The 16317-nt window shown below is 36.6% G+C and overlaps 1 protein-coding gene across 1 annotated transcript in view; it reads left to right on the top strand.

Annotated features, from left to right (window-relative positions):
• Nucleotides 1-16317, top strand: part of EFHC2 (EF-hand domain containing 2) — a 231943-nt gene that overhangs the window by 82207 nt on the left and 133419 nt on the right. The window contains exons 4-7 of the mRNA XM_045860517.1: nt 3547-3795; nt 5989-6102; nt 6454-6592; nt 12573-12744. Of these exons, the coding sequence (XP_045716473.1) occupies nt 3547-3795; nt 5989-6102; nt 6454-6592; nt 12573-12744 (674 nt within the window). The remainder of the gene's footprint in view (nt 1-3546; nt 3796-5988; nt 6103-6453; nt 6593-12572; nt 12745-16317) is intronic.

Below are 16317 nucleotides of genomic sequence, written 5' to 3'. Positions count from 1 at the left end.
GAGGGTATTGGTATGTCTGATGTTAAAGAACTTTTGGGGCTGTAGTAGCTAGGATTATCTTTTCCTGTAGGATGGAAGGAAGGCTGGGTGTTGGCCTCAGTGCAAGAAAGTCTCACCTGCTGCCTCTGCCCACACTTCTTTCCATGTAGAGACTCCCTTCCAGGCAGTAGGAGTCTTCAGTGAGTCACATACATGGGACAATTTCTAAGAGCCCACAGTTGGCTTTGCGGTCACTGACAGTGTTTCCACCCACACTTACCTGGCTTATCTTTTCCCATTTTAGTTGCCTAACTCTGGGAAAATATTTGCTTCTGTACTACTGATTTACTGAACCAAGTCTTGGGTACACCTTTTACCTTTTTCCTTCTTCCTTGGGAATCCCAGCTTCCCTTATAGTGGCATCAGGTACAGAGATGTTCTGGAGGTGTGAGGAGGACCATGATTCCTCTGTTCTCCCATTATGGAAGGACGTTCTGACCCCAATTAGTATAGGGAGGAAATAATAAGTGTTAGTTGTATCATTGTTTTATTTCTAAAGTTTCTTTATAGTAATCCCATAGCCCAAATTTTATGTTTTATAAAAAAATCTGAACATCTAAAAGGGCAAGTGTCATGTGGAGAGTCACATACCTAGACAGTTTTCTTGCTGGGACTTGAGCTCAAATTTCTTGCTTCTTACCCTAATTTTCATTATTGTCATTTGTTTTCCTTTTTTCTTTTTATTGAAGTATGGTTATACACAGTAAAATTCACAGAAATTAAGTATACATTCAGATGAGTCTTAATAAATACATATACCCATGTAGTCCACACCCAAGTCAAGGTATAGAACATTTCTACCTTCCCAGGAGGTTCCCTCATGCCTTTTTCAATCAGTCCCTCTCCCCACCCAGGGTTAACCACTGTTCTCATTTCTATCCTTATAGATTAGTTTAATCTCATTTTTATTGTTTCTAAAATTTGTAATTCACTTCCTTTCAGAAAGAGAATATAAAATTTAGAATGAAATTCTCCTTTGATTCTGCTTTGATCTCTTGTTAAAAGCTACCTTCATCTGTTCTTGCCTTCTAACCCCTGCAGAATTATTCTTTCATGTTACAAGCATATAATCCTCCTGAGAAATATATATTGTTGATCTTGGAGTATCTAAGGTGAAAATCCTTGTGGCATTATGCCTGTGTGTATTGGTGTACAAGGAGATTTCTAGTTTGGGTTTGTTTTTATTTTTTCTAAATGCCCTAGATGAAAGAGTCTAAATAAATACAAAGTCTTTAGAACCAGCGGAAAGAACCTAAAAGAAATGGATCCATATAAATTAACACCCTTTGCATATGACTGCACTCATTCACTAGCAGTTGGTATTATATGGTAGTCACTGTGAATGATGATGCATTATATGAAGTGCATAGAGTACTGTGCAATTTCATAGGTTTATAAAGAAAAAAATATTTTGTGTCAGGAATTGAGAATAAATACCAAGAACATCCAAGAAATGTTTTAAGTAGTTTTCTTTCAGATTGGGAGAATCATTTTAGCATTTATTCCCTTGGGGAGAAACTCTTCAATAAATATAGAAATCTGTGGAAAATTAAGAGTTTAATAAGAGGCTTTTATGTTGACTTTAGTGGTTTTACTTCTCCAGTGTTTGCTGCATTGAAATGTAAAGTTAAAATTAAATAATTTAACTTAAACTGAAAAGAGCCCTAATGGCATGTAATCAATCATACATTTCTTTAAAAAAATTATTTTAATTGTTGTTGCAGTACAATTTTCTATCATTTACTCCCATCCCAGCCCACCCACCCAGCCCTCTCCTTCTCCCTCCCATTTCCATCCACCCCTAGTTTTTTATCCCTGTGTCCTTTATATTTGTTCCTATAAACCCTTCCCCTTTTCCCCTGAAATACCCTCTCCTCTCCCCTCTGAACACTGTTAGTCTGGTCTCTATTTCAATGTCTTTGGTTATATTTTGCTTGTTTCTTTGTTTTGTTGTTTAGATTCCTGTTAAAGGTGAGATCATATGGTATTTGTCTTTTACCACCTGGCTTATTCTTAGAGGCCTTATAGTGCTGAAGAAACATTTTTCAGTCAATGAAAATAGAGGTCCCATAATTTTATTTAAATATCAAGGATAAGACTGAAGAACCTGTGGAAGGCCATCATGTCTCTCTTCTTTCTTGGGTTAAATCTGCTCCTAGACTGCTCTGGATAGGTACAAAATTTTGAGAATTTGAACATCAGATTACATAAGCCAATGTAGGACTACATCTTCCTTGCCATTGAGCACTTTCTTATATAACACTCCTATTTAGATACATCAGATAGAATGGGGAACTTTTGTTCCAAGACAGGGCTGGAGACATGCAAATAGAGGAGTTGCACCAAGAAAACTGCAGTGCTAGTGGTTCCTCAGTTGGGGGACAGAGCCCAGCCAGTAGTTTTGTGCCAGTTGAGATGTTCTCCATTTGCTCTGCTTCTGTTTCCATGGCTTTTCAGATCATTAATATCTATAGCTTATTTTTCAAAAAATATTTTATTGATTTATTTATTTATTTATTTATTTCTACTTAGTGGGGAAGAGAAGGAGAAAGAGAGGGAGAGAAACATCAATGTGTGGTTGCCTCATGTGCGCCCCCCACTGGGGGCCTGGCCTGCAACCCAGGCATGTGCTCTGACTGGGAATTGAACCAGCAACCCTTTGGTTTTCAGGTGAGCACTCAATCCACTGAGCCACACCAGCCAGGACTAATATCTAAAGCTTTTGAGCAAAATAAAGCCATGGATATATTTCTTCCCTTTTACTTTCACAAAAATCTTTGGATGAATAAGAAGTGTATACAGATATGAATTTTCATTGAAAAGATAATTTTTTGTTGAGATGTAATTAACATTGATGTGCAGATCTTTAAGCATGAAGATCAACAAGTTTTGACAAATGTATACAATTCAGTAACTAACATGAAAATAGGAAAGAATACTTCCATCACTCTAGAAAATTCTCATGTTCCCTTTGCAGTCAGTCACCTACCAAGAGGCAATTGCTGTTCTAATTTCTGTCACTATACATTAGTTTTGTCTTTACTTTAAACAAGAATTTTAAGTCTTTGAGAAAAATAAGTTTTAAAAACATTACAGAAACATTTAGGGCATTAAAATGTTTAATATGAAAGCTTCCTAATACTTGATTGTATTTGTATTTTTAAGGTTAAAACTGGTTACATGTACTGGTTTTATATATATACCCACACACATATGATATATAGGATATATCCTATATAGGATATATAGGATATCATAGGATATATATCCTATATATATCCTATATATAGGATATATATCATATGTACATGAATGTATATGATATATATCACATATCATATATACATGATAAAACTGGTTATATATTGATAATGTTAGTTGAAATTTAAAAAATATATATCACAGAATAGTCTATGGAAAAGATATATTTATGTTCTTTGATTGCTTACAGCCCAGAAGTGCTTATACCCAAACTGCAACTATTATGAACCTTTTCTTCATTTTCAGGTGCTAGAATGCATGCAGCCCTTACGGCCCTATGAATCCTTCGACACCTTGAAACAGTTCCTTGAGTATGATAGGAAGGTTTTGCGTTTCTTCTGCCTGTGGGATGACTCAACATTGTTTGGGGACTGTAGACAACTCATCTTGAACTACTTTCTGAGTGACGATACCATTGAAATCAAAGAATTGCTGCCACGCAACTCAGGTCGTACTCCTGTGTCATGGTTCCTCCGGAGGGGAAAACTGCCCAAGGTAAGCAGTGGACACAGAACCACTTTTCAAGTTTGCTTGTTGGCTTAAAGACTGTAGTCACTCACTGGAATGTCATGTGTTATGACTATGTGATGCCAGTTGCCATATATTAGTGCAAGTGTTTAGAAAACTTCTATTTTGTGCCCTCTATTAATATGAATTTTGGAAAGTAATACAGAGGATATAACAAATTGGAGTTGGGATATTCTGGGCTTAAGGCAAGTAAAGGGAAAAAGTCAAATGCAAAAGAAATTACCAATTCAATATTAAGTTCACAATCAGTCTTAAGAAGGTAAATGACTCTTTAGTAAAAGAATTGCTTATGGTCTTAGATGGGACACTGGTCTCTCATCTTTGTAGCCTACTGATGAGATCCCGTGCTGTTTCTCTGGGTTGTGAATACACACACACACACACACACACACACACACACACGAGTGATTCTTCTGAAAGTAGCTACCTGTCACCAACTAGCCACTGGCTAGCAATAGTGACAGCATTTGCATTTAATAGCACAGTCAACTGTGCTATTAAAAAAAAGAGTTGTCAGACTTATTTTATACATATTTATAGCTATTTGACAGCTAACATAACTTGAGTACAGACAGAAGGCCTGGGTTAGAATTGTGGCTCTGCACATAATGACTGTGTGACCTTGAGCAAGTCACTTAACCTTTCTGAGTGTATTTCCTTATCTTTAAAATGTAGTTAACAAGGCTTCTCTCCTGAGGTAACTGAAAAGATAAAATGAGATAACATAGTAAAAAACACTGTCTAAGGACCTGTAAACACATACAAAGATGTAAAAACATAAAGGCTTTTTCACAGCTCTATCTTATGCTTTATTTCTTATTTGGATAAAATATTTTTCAACTTAACTCTTAATGCTACTAAGGAGGTTGCTGTACTACTAATTTCTGATGCAAACAACCACTGGTTATGTGGTTTATATTAGGAGGCTCTCCCAGATTCTCTGAGTCCACAGCCAGCCATGTTGCTGGGAGGGTTAGTGATGGTGGTAGTGGTGAAGGTAGGCAGGATTTGTCTCAGAGGTACCTCTGAGGTATGCACAGTAGATGGTCAGGAGGTACCTAGGAAGCCTGTTTTTAGAATGGCTTTGAAGAATAGAGTGAATATAAAATTATAATGACAGATCTGACATTTGCAGTGTGCTTTGACATCAGCTGCTTCATCTATTCATTTATTTAACACATATTTATTGTCAACTGTGTGTCAGCTCTGGGGTTACAATGAGAAAGAAAGTGGATTAAGTCTTACTTAATGGAGCTTATATTCTCATTGGGGAGAGATACAGTAGCAGTAGGTGTTTCCCTGGCAATCTCAACATCTTTTGAGAGAGCAAGGAGTAAGTACTATTGTAGTCAGATGAAACTGAAGCTATATGGAACTGAAGATAAATACCTAGCCCCAAGTCCTGTAACTAGTAAGTGGTGAAGAGAAAGTTTGTGTCCAAATGCACTGTTCTCCTATGTTACATGGCTTACTCATACCCACACATCATAAATTCACACGTTTGAGCTTATATTTTATGTCACATGTATCAGAGATGATTCAGATTTTTCATCTGTATGTGATAAACTAATCACTGTCGGTTGGTAAGTTAGTTAAGGTATTTCCTGCAGCTCACACAACTGCTTGGACCACCTCTAGTGCATGTAGAACTGAGGAGTGGCCTAGCTCACTCCAGGCCACAGTTTCTGTTAGAGGCTGACCACTTTCTATTGTTCTTGCCACCTCATCACACTGCCTCTAAGCCAACAAAGGCCTCCTGAGTTCAGGATCAGGCAGGATGCTAAGCAGAGTAAAGAAGGCAAGACATGGCTTGTAGTTGAGTGAAAAGAAAAGATGACTTTTGATGAAGGAATTAGAGAACCATAAAAAGTGGTTGAATCCTGTGGTAGAAGCTATGGAGCTTTGGATTTGGAACAGCCCAGTAGGATGGGTGAGTTCATGGGAAAAGATGGGGCTTTAAGAGGGCCTTGATGGATGGGTGGAATATAGACCAGCTGCAGGGGATGAGGAAGCACAGGAAGAAGTGGATAAAGTGTCCTATCTTCCTGTGGATGGCGGAGAAGAATCATACAATGCATATTTCCCACTTGAGCCCCTCAGCAGGACCATTTTTTAGTTTAGAGGTCATCTACAATATTTTTCTTTGGTTTTGTCTTCCAGTATGGCCCACCTGGAGTCTATCAACCAGGCGAGGTAACAAATCGAATAATTCTCAATGTGTATACTGGCTTTACACTGAGCCCAGTGCGTGGCTATCTGTTGGATAAATACAAGGTGAGGAACCTTACGTTTTATTACTGTTTTCAGTATGACATCCTTGGAACTTGAAATATGGAATGAGTTACATATTCTCTTGTGAGACTGACAGTGAGTGAAATCAACAAATATGTAAATGTCTTAACTCTATATGCAAACATATGCACTACATTGCTGTTGGGTAGCACTAAATTGCTAAAAGAATGTTTTAAAGTATTAATATTGATTAGTTGTATTCTGAGTTGATTTTTTAAATTTGGTTATAAATGATATAACTGAGGTGTTTTTTTAATTTCGTTTTTTCTTTGAGAAGGGTTATGTCTTTGCAGGGTCTATAGTGCCAACATTGTGTTCCTTTGTTTTTATTAGCTAGGAAAATTAGAGCAAGAGTTTTACAAGGATAGCGACCTGTCTGTGGGAACCACCATCAATGTGTGGGGAAGGAAAGTGCTCCTTTGTGACTGTGATGAATTTACAAAGACTTATTATAAGACTAAATATGGAATTGGTAAGTGATATGTCTGTCAATTAGAAACTAATACTGAAAACTTAGAATCTTTTGTTCCCTGGTTAAGATTTTACTTTCAAGTGTCAAATGCTAAGCTCATAATAGCTACCATTTATTGAACATTTGCTATCTGCCAGGCATTTGTCATCTTATTCCTTCCTACTCTAGAAGGGTAAGTTCATTATCCCCATTTTAGAGGTAAAAAAACCTGAGGCTTAAGAGGGGCTAACTTGTCAAAGGCAAGTAAAGTGTGAGCCAAGATTTGAACTTGTCTGCCTGATACTAGAGGCTTCTGTTTTCCCTTATCACACTCTACCTTACTACAATATGAGTAAGTGTTTTGGTCAAACAATATAAATGGAAATCTAAATGCTTTTCTTTTCACTGAATTCTTGCTTATCACAATGGATGTAATTATTCAAGTGCTCTGGGGAATTCTCTTGTGCCAATTTGCTCTGCCTTTTTAGGGGAGGCCCAACAAGATTTCTAGCTTCTGTCTTCCTAAATTTCAATTTCATTCAGGTTAGTTCAGTTCAAAATGAAAACCAGTGATTTATTAAACACCTATGAAGTGCACATCATTTTAGTAGATGCTGCAGCTACAGAGTTGAGTAAGGAGCTTCTAGGTTGGAAGGGGAGCAGAGACCTACAGCATGTTACACAGTGTTATGAGAATCATAGAAACAGGTGGAGGATCTGATGTGAAGCCAGAAAAACAAATCTTTCATTTATTAAACTTATCAGCTAGCTCTGTACCCTTCTTGGGCCCTCTACCTAGGCTCCAGGTACCTGCCTGGTGCTAGGCTATGTGGGGATGGTGAGAGTTGTGAACGTCTTATATTGAGGTTTGGAGCTGGGATGGCGATGCTTATTCCTGTACTCTCTGAATCTGGGAGTAGTTGTATGAACACACTTCCCCAAGGGATGAGGTGGAAGCCAGAAGCAACCGTAACTTTCTCAAAGATAAGGTAGTTCATCTCTAGAATAAGACAAGGCCTTGCTATGTGCCTTGGTGTTTCTATTGTGTAGTATCCCTGGCCTCCTGGGAATCTTTACACTGTGAGAGAAAGCACACTAAGTACACCAAGGGGTTGGAATAAAAAAATTTTCAGTTTCACTCTTCAGTTCATTAAGGGGATTTGTTCCACTGCATCTTCCAGATTAGTCAAAATGTGTGAGCTTTATAGGGTCATATCAGTAGCCTTTTCTTATTTTATTCTCTAAGATTAATCCTCTTTAGTGGACACAGTTGGGCATATTTGTTTTGGGAACTGTGGGCAAGAGGCAGCCAGGAATGTGCATGTGGTAGCTGTTGTCGAGAAGCTGCCAGTGACCTTTAGATCACTGGAAGGAGAACTTGGTCTTTACTAAACGTGCATGCCTGTTTAGAATCAACAGGTCTTCAGTGTAGACTTGAAAATTTGGAAAAAAAAAAAGATTCTCTAAAAACATTTTCTTGTGTCGTACTGACCGATTAGCTTAATATAAAGGATGTGATGAGGGTTCCAAAACATTATATGACCCCTTAAACATAAAGTCCAACATCTGATTGATGTTTGTCTGTCAGCTTGATTTTGAGACTATAAAGATTGCATTTGGAAAAATAAATGTAGTGCTCGAGAGACATGGTTCATTGTCTCTTAACAAATTTGCAGGGATCTTTGAAAGGCAGAGTGAATTCACTCACGCACTCCAAATCGCGAGCTGTCCTCAGTTTCAAATGCTCTATGGTTCATTTCAGTTGAACCCTGGTGCTTAATTTATTTGTTCACTTCTTTTGTTCACTCTATGGACTTACTGTATTATGTCAAAAACTAGTTTGTGTCTTTAAAATTAATACAACATGAGCATTATACATTTAAACAAAATTATGATGCATTTTATAATCATGCTGACTTTTTGTATTTCTCATATGTTAAAATATCCCATTTAGCAGACACTATCGTTACACAACATTTCTTGAGTAACAACAGTGTACTTAATGTAACTAATGATTAGAAATTATATCCATGATGCAGGGTAGGTAGAGGATGAATAGATACTCTCTTATAGTCTTTATATTTTCTTTTCCTGTCTTTTTGGCAAAGTTAAATTCATATACTTAATGTTACTTAGATGGTTACTTTTGACATTTTAGTTTTTTTATATTCATCTGATTCTAAAATTCATAAGACTGACCAAATTCTAAACATTATATTTTGGTACCCTCAATGCCTAAACCAGGACAAAGTCCCATCAATAATTGTAGTCATATTTCCTCCATTGTCAGCAATTTCGGTCAGTAGAATACCTGGTGTCTCCACTCTGTAGTGCCACAGGAAGGAGCTGACAATTGCTAATAGCACAGCTAGGGACCTCCCTAAGAAGCAGCCAGGGAGAGATTTGTAATACAGTATACAATCTTTGTGCTTTAGCACCTTCTCTTAACTAATGATACTACAACATATTTGGCGGGAAAAAAAATGGCAGACAGACTAAGAGAAGGAGTTGGCCACAGTCCCAAGAAAGGTGCTTGAGTAAGCTTTCTATTTATGTACAATAGAAGCAGAAGACTTGATAGGAATCCAAGAGATAACTGTACCTCTGTGTAAAACCCAATCTGATTCCTAAAAAGATGAGATATTTTTGTGCATTTAAGGGTTCTAAGGAGAAGGTGATTCCATGCAATTCTTCCACAAAACAGTCTAGGGTGACAACCCCCCCGTCCCCGACACACACACACACATGGCAGCTTGGCCATCCTGCTGGCCAGGGATTGCCTGCCAGGCTGTAACATGTCACTCCTTCATTATTTAATGTGGATGAACATGGACTAGCAGATGGAGACCTGTCAGGCTTTTCTGTAGCATGAAGTTTGGAAAAGGCTCCAGGGTCTCCAGCAGGTGTTTCTCTCACTGGAGGGGCGGGGAATTGAATGTAAACTGTTTGTATTTAGAATTCCTTCCTTCAGTTATCTTTTATTTGTCTCTAATATGACTTTTTATGATCAATTCTTAGTGGCTGGGGCAACCAAACTAGTAAAAGACCATTCATTCCTATAGCCCTTCAACACTTAATAGACTGTACTGAAATTAAGGATAAGCAAAAAACTTAAAGCATCTTTGTTTTTGTGGAGTCATTTCTAGCCATCTCTGAACTTCTTGGTGCTAGAAGCAGTAGGACATCCAAGATGAGAGTTTAATCTCAGGGGTGGAATTCTAGTCTCACCGCATGGCCTCAATAGATTGAACAATTTTGCCTCTTTTTCCTCCCCATTGAAGTGAAGTGGATTGAGGATTAGATGATTTCTAAGTATTTTCTAGCTAGAGTTAGACAATTATGTGATTCACTAATCATTTGACTCCAAAATGAATGTTCCATAAAAAATCATTTGATCTGGGTATTGGGTACAAGAAGTGGAGTTACTTTGAAAGTAATAAAGTTAATAAAGATGAAGCTTTAGGCTTTTCCCTTTGCAGGGGCCCCAGTCCAAAGCCCTGGGCCTAATTTTGTCTTAATAATTGTGTATTCTTTGTGTTAATAATTGGGTATTCTTCTTTAAATTATATAAGCTTCAGGCCTCCCTAACCTAGGTCCATATCTGGGTTACTAGAACATACAAAATAAACTTTTATGTAATGGAAGGGTTTTCCCAGCACTGCTTCCAACTGAGATGGCAAATGGTAAATCACTGTGAATGAACATTAAGACTCCTTTGAAAAATATATCATGTTTGTAAATTTATTAGAATCTAGTTAATTGTAGATAGACATTCAACATATATTTTACAAGCCACATGGAATTAAAGGAATCAGACTATTTGAAAGAGATATGTTCCAAGATCCAGCAGAGTGTCAGTCTTAAGAAGATATTTGGGAAGATGCTTTGTACAAAAATATTTTTTTTCATGTATTCACCAAATATTATTTAACACTTGAAAAATGCAGGATGCTGGGTTTATGGAAAACCAAAGACAGGAAACTCATTCAAGGGCAAGTACAAAACATTGGGAAGTAAGCAATTACCCAGAGAAATGATATCTTAAGTCGTATGTGATATTAGGTCAGATATGATGGAGTGTAACCGTTCTAAACTTTTATACACTAGATGGCACTGTGGGTGCAGATGAACACTAAATTGGTTCTTTTGTTAAGTTAAATCTGTTGCAAAAATTATGTAGTTGAGAAAACAACACTGTGTTATGAAATCTGTAATTTTAGGAGAAAGTATTGAATGCATTCTTAATTACTTTGCAATTCAACTTATGTCCTCTTTTGGTGAAACTTCTCGGATTAATATGTGAAGTTGTACATATACATCCCCTGTTAGAAGAAACTGATCATGCCCCTATTTTCTAATAATCACATAGATCACTCCCTGCCATTTAGTTCTATGGTCATTTCCCTGAAATGAAGGTACTAGTCCGTGGTGTGTTTCATGTAACACTTGGTAATGATAGGGTCTACTGTAATTCTGCCTGATTCCAAGATCTGAACGTTCTTTATTACCAAAGCTTCACTTTGCCACAAAGATAGCAATAAGAGAGGCTCATGATTCACTTATGTGGGGGCAGTCTGGCCGCCCCCATTCACTGAGTCAGTGAGAAATATTTGATGTTGTGTTCTGTGAACAGTTTCTGTTAGGATGAAACAGTAACTCTTTTGGGGATTATGCTTGAGGCGTGTCCACACAGTCTGTTAGGAAGTCTAAGGAAATGTGAAATTTGAAAACATTTTCAAATTAGAGTTAGAAATAGCCTCAAACCCTTAACCTTTTAATCAATCTTTAAAAAAAATCCTTCAATTTTAAGAGTTAGGTTGCCATGGATGACAAATTGATGCACATTTTCAATTACAGAGGTATACACTAAACCTGTACTCTTCCATCTATTAGAGCTTTGACATTAGAAAAGTAAATTATTGGTTATGTGAATTTCTTTCAGTCACATATGTCAATACCTATGGATACTGAAGCTTGAGGAAAAACAAATTAAACTCCATGGGTTGTATTGTTTTGTTGCTTTGTTTTAGGAAATATCATGACATCTTCTTTGCCATTTTTGGTGGGACAAACATAATTGATTTAGATCTATCACATCAATGTGTCATTTGCTGTGGAGAATACACTTCTCAGAGTTTGTGCAGCCTCACAAATGAGTACCTTAAAGCTCCTAGTCTATTATAGATATGTGCCCAGCTCTCTTTACATCTCTCCTTCTTCACAGATGATAAGTAAATTTAAAAAATCAACATTATTTATTAGTTAACACTCCTTTTGTGAGAGTAGGCACTGGCTATTTTAAAAGTTTTTTTGTTTGGTTTTGGTTATTTATTTATTTATTTATTTGCTCCATTACTCTTTAGTACAGTTGCAGCCTTTTCGTGGGCAGTAACAAGAGCAACCTGGAGCAGTAGTTGGTGACAAAAAGTTTTGTTTTTGTTTTTAACTAGATAGTGAAGGGCCATGTCCTGGAGTTGAGTTGGGGGAATGGGAGAGGTCTTAAAAAGTGGGCACAGGAGGAGGGAACAGTGAATGGAAAAGGTGAAGGCAGAATAGTCAGGAATCTGTCCTGTTTGAAAAAATATTTGATTAGTGAGTGTTGACTAAAGATGGGAGAGAGCTAAATTGCAGTTTTAAATATGGAATGGGTCATATAAAGTTCTAAGTTTGAATTTTCATATCATTGGAAAAAGCAGAATGAACAAAAATATTCTGAAATGGGATGTGATGACAAAAGATAAATGTTTACTTATTCAACATAAACAGTTTTTCTTTTTTTTCCTTTCTTTTGAACCAATAATGACTATTAAGTGAGTTCTGCGGTTTTTGTAAACATGATTGAAGCCTACCCTCACAGGATTTTGCAGTGTTTTGTTTGAAAGAGTTTAAAATAGTCTACAAAGTTCTCCATGTTCATCTTGAAAACATAACAAACCTTTCAAAACAGACATAATCAGGGCAAAAAAATATTGATGTTTCATTTGCCTTTGTTTTGTTCTAGACAACTTTACCTCAATTTCATGCAAGGCTCCATCTCCTCCAAAAATAGAAGGGAATTTTCCACGCTATACTGGCTTTACTTCTGAAGTGGAATCTGTTCGCCCTTCCCTAGGCCTTGTGCCCATACCTCGTCCTAATGTGGAAGAATTCTGGAAGTTCATGGAAAATGACAGGTGCTTGAGGGAACCATGATTTTGGTCTGATCTTTCCCAAAATATGTTCAAGATTTATATTATAGTCCCTGTGATGACACAGATGACACTCAGCTCATCTAATTTCAAGTCTAGGGACACATTGTTATAACTTTTTAATGAAGTCAATTAATATGCAAGTATATACAGGTTCTTATTTGAGTGGTTACTATATTTTTCCTGGTTTTACTGAGATATAATTCACAGATAACAGTGTGTAACATAATGATTTGTTATATGTATATACTGAAAAATGATTACCACAATAAAATTAGTTAATATTCAACATCTCACGGTTATAATTTTTTCCTTGTGATAAAAACCTGTAAGATTTACTCTCACAACTTTTAAACATACAATATAGTATTGTTAACTATGTTTATCATGTTATATATTAATTACATCCCCAGAACTTATTTAACTTATAACTGGAAATTTTGGTCACCATTTAATTCCTTCATCCCCCATTCTCTGCCTCTGGCAACCACCAATCTCATACCTATTTCTATGAGGTTTTTCTTAGATTACACACACATATAAGTGAGATCATACAGTATTTGTTTTTCTGACGTACTCTACTTAACATAATGCCCTCAAGTTTCATCCTTTTAAAAAAATTTCTTGTCATATTTTTTCTATTACTATTTATCCCTCTGAGTTTCATCCTTGTTATAGCAAATGGCAGGATTTCCTTCTTTTTTATGCCTGAATAACATTCCATTGTATATATATATATGACATACCACATTTTCTTTAGCTATTTATTTGTCAATGTACTCTTAGGTTGTTTGAAGTCTTGGCTATTGTAAACAATGCTAAAGTGAACATGGGGGTACAGATATCTCTTTGGGGCAATAATTTCATTTCCTTCAAATATATACCCAGAAGTGGAATTGATGGATCATATGATAGTTCTATTTTTAATTTTTTGAGGAACCTCTATAGCGTTTTCCAGAGTGCCTGCACCAGCAGTATGAAAGGGTCCCCTTTCCTCCAAATTCTTGCCATTGAGCAGTTAACTTAATAAGTGTCATTTTGAAGTACCTAAAATCAGCCAGATGGCTAAGCTATCTTTATTATATATATATTATTTATTATATATTATTTATTAATACACACACATGCATGTGCCTTTCTCTCTCTCTCTCTTTTTATATATATATATTTATATATATATTTCCTTATGATGGTCCCTAGGAAATGGTGTAGAGTAGGGGTCAGCAAACTTTTTCTTAAAGGGTCAGATAGTAAATATTTTTGGCTTTGCAGGCCATATGGCCTCTATCACAACCACTCAACTCTGCAGTTGCAGTGTGAAAGTAGCTGCAGATAGTCTGTAAACAAATATGTGGCTATGATCCAGTAAAACTTTGTTTATGGACACTGACATTTGAATGTCATATAATTTTTACCTTTTATGAAATATTATTATTTTGATTTTTTCAACCATTTGAAAATGTATAAACCATTCTTAGCTCACAGGCCATACAAATACAGGTAGCCAGTTGTATTTGGCCTATAGGCTGTTGTTTGTCTGCCCCTGGCATAGAGACTTCAGTGATTTAGAATGTTTTTTAGAATGTTATTTGGCAATTAATGTGGTGGTTTTTTAAGATTACAGTTGATATACAATATTATATTAGTTTCAGGTGGACAACATAGTGATTATACATTTATGTAACTTATCAAGTGATCACCCTGATAAATTCAGTAACTATCTGATACCATACATACTTATTACAATATTATTGACTATATTTCCCATGCTGTACTTTACATCCCCCTGGCTGTTTTTATAAATGGTAATTTGTACTTCTTAATTCCTTCACCTTTTTCACCCATTGCCCCCCAGCTCCCCTCCCATCTGGTAACCATCAAAATGTTCTCTCTATCTATGTGTTTTTCTATTTCACTTAATGTAGTTTTAATTTGAGAGGTTGGGTTGAGTTCAGTAGCCATAGAATGCTCACATGACTAAATATAATTTCAAAAGACGTACTTGCAAAATTATTCCTAATATATATGAGGAATAATCTGCCCTGGAGTCATACATGTAGAATGTGGTCACTGCCCTTAGCTACTTTTTGCTTTTTTAGGGAGAGCAGGCTTTGGAGAAAGAAGTTGGGGGAAAAGTGGTAGGAAAATGTTGCAGATGTTTGAATAGGATGTTGGCTAAACATTGAAGTCCCTGTGTAAGGGAAATAAAGGGTCAGGCAAACCTGTGGAGAAAAATTATAAAGGGAACATGTAGTTAGATTAGGAGAAGGAGAAGAGACAGCATCCTGAATTTGATAAAATTTATGCCGTGAAATGCTGTTGTAGAACAGTTTTGAAGTAGAACAATAGTTTAGCTATAACTATAAAAATGGTGAAAATATATTATTAAGAGGCATATAGAATATCTAAATGGCTGCCTTTGCCATTACATGATGTTCTTTGTATTTCAAGAAATAATTCTTTATTTTTGAGGACTTCAGAATTTTAGTTTTCAGTTTTAGAATCTATGCTGCTCAAAATGTGGCCCACACACTCGTTAGAAATGCTAATTCTTGTGCCATACACCCACATGGGGGTAGCTAATACTGTGTTTAACCAGCCCTGCTGGTTAAACCAGCAGGTTTAAACCCTGCAGGGGTTCTAATGGGTACCAGGGTTTGAGAACCACTGATTTTGATCACATAAGAAGGGTACCAACTCATAATCCTTCCTTATAGATAGCAGTGTTTATAGTAAGGTTGCAGGGCAGGCTTTTTAATGGATACTTTTCACTAACTGCTGTTTTTAATGGCAGCCACCTGAAGGAGGAGGGCAGAAAAAATGCCCCTATTGTAAAAGAAGGAATTTTTCTTATACGTAAACAAGATGAAACATGATTCAGGGTGTTTCTTCTGGAACCCAGGGGAAAACAGTTCCTAGTGAGTAGTTGCCTTAGTCTCTCTTTCTGTCTATATCAGGTCAACTTTCCCACAGAGCATAGGCTATAGACAATATTCCATGTTCTTGCCCTGTTGTCATGACTAGAGGATGGTGGTACAAGCACAAATGTCTCTAATTTTGTTTTTTTCTGTCCACTTTTCATTCTGTGCCAGGAATGCACTTCTCTCAAGCTCCTCCTACACAGTGACCTTGTTTCCATATTAATGGGTACATTTAGCTGGAGACTTATACATGAGTTTGAATAACCCAAGGTTTTATTTTTTATTTTTTATTGTTATTATATTACAGTTGTCCCAATTTTTCCCCCTTTGCCCCCCATTCCCACAGTCAGTCCCCTCACAGTTGTCCATGTCCATGGGTCACTCATACATGTTCTTTGATGAGTCCCTTCCCCTTCTTTCCACTATTATCTCCCTCCTGCCTCCCTTCTGGTTGCTGTCAGTCTATTCCAGGCTTCCATGCCTCTGGTTCTGTTTTGCTTGTTAGTTTATTTTGTTCATTAGATTCCTCTTATAGGTGAGATCACATGGTAATTGTTTTTCACTGACTAGTTTATTTCACTTAGCATAATATTCTCCAGTTCCATCCATCCTGTCTCAAAAGATAGGAGTTCCTTCT

The sequence above is a fragment of the Phyllostomus hastatus genome, unplaced genomic scaffold (assembly GCF_019186645.2).
Source record: "Phyllostomus hastatus isolate PE091 unplaced genomic scaffold, TTU_PhHast_1.1 phas_scaffold_200, whole genome shotgun sequence".
NCBI lineage: Eukaryota > Metazoa > Chordata > Mammalia > Chiroptera > Phyllostomidae > Phyllostomus > Phyllostomus hastatus.
The sequence above is the reverse complement of the archived record's forward strand: the minus strand, read 5'-3'. Positions and strand labels throughout refer to the sequence as shown.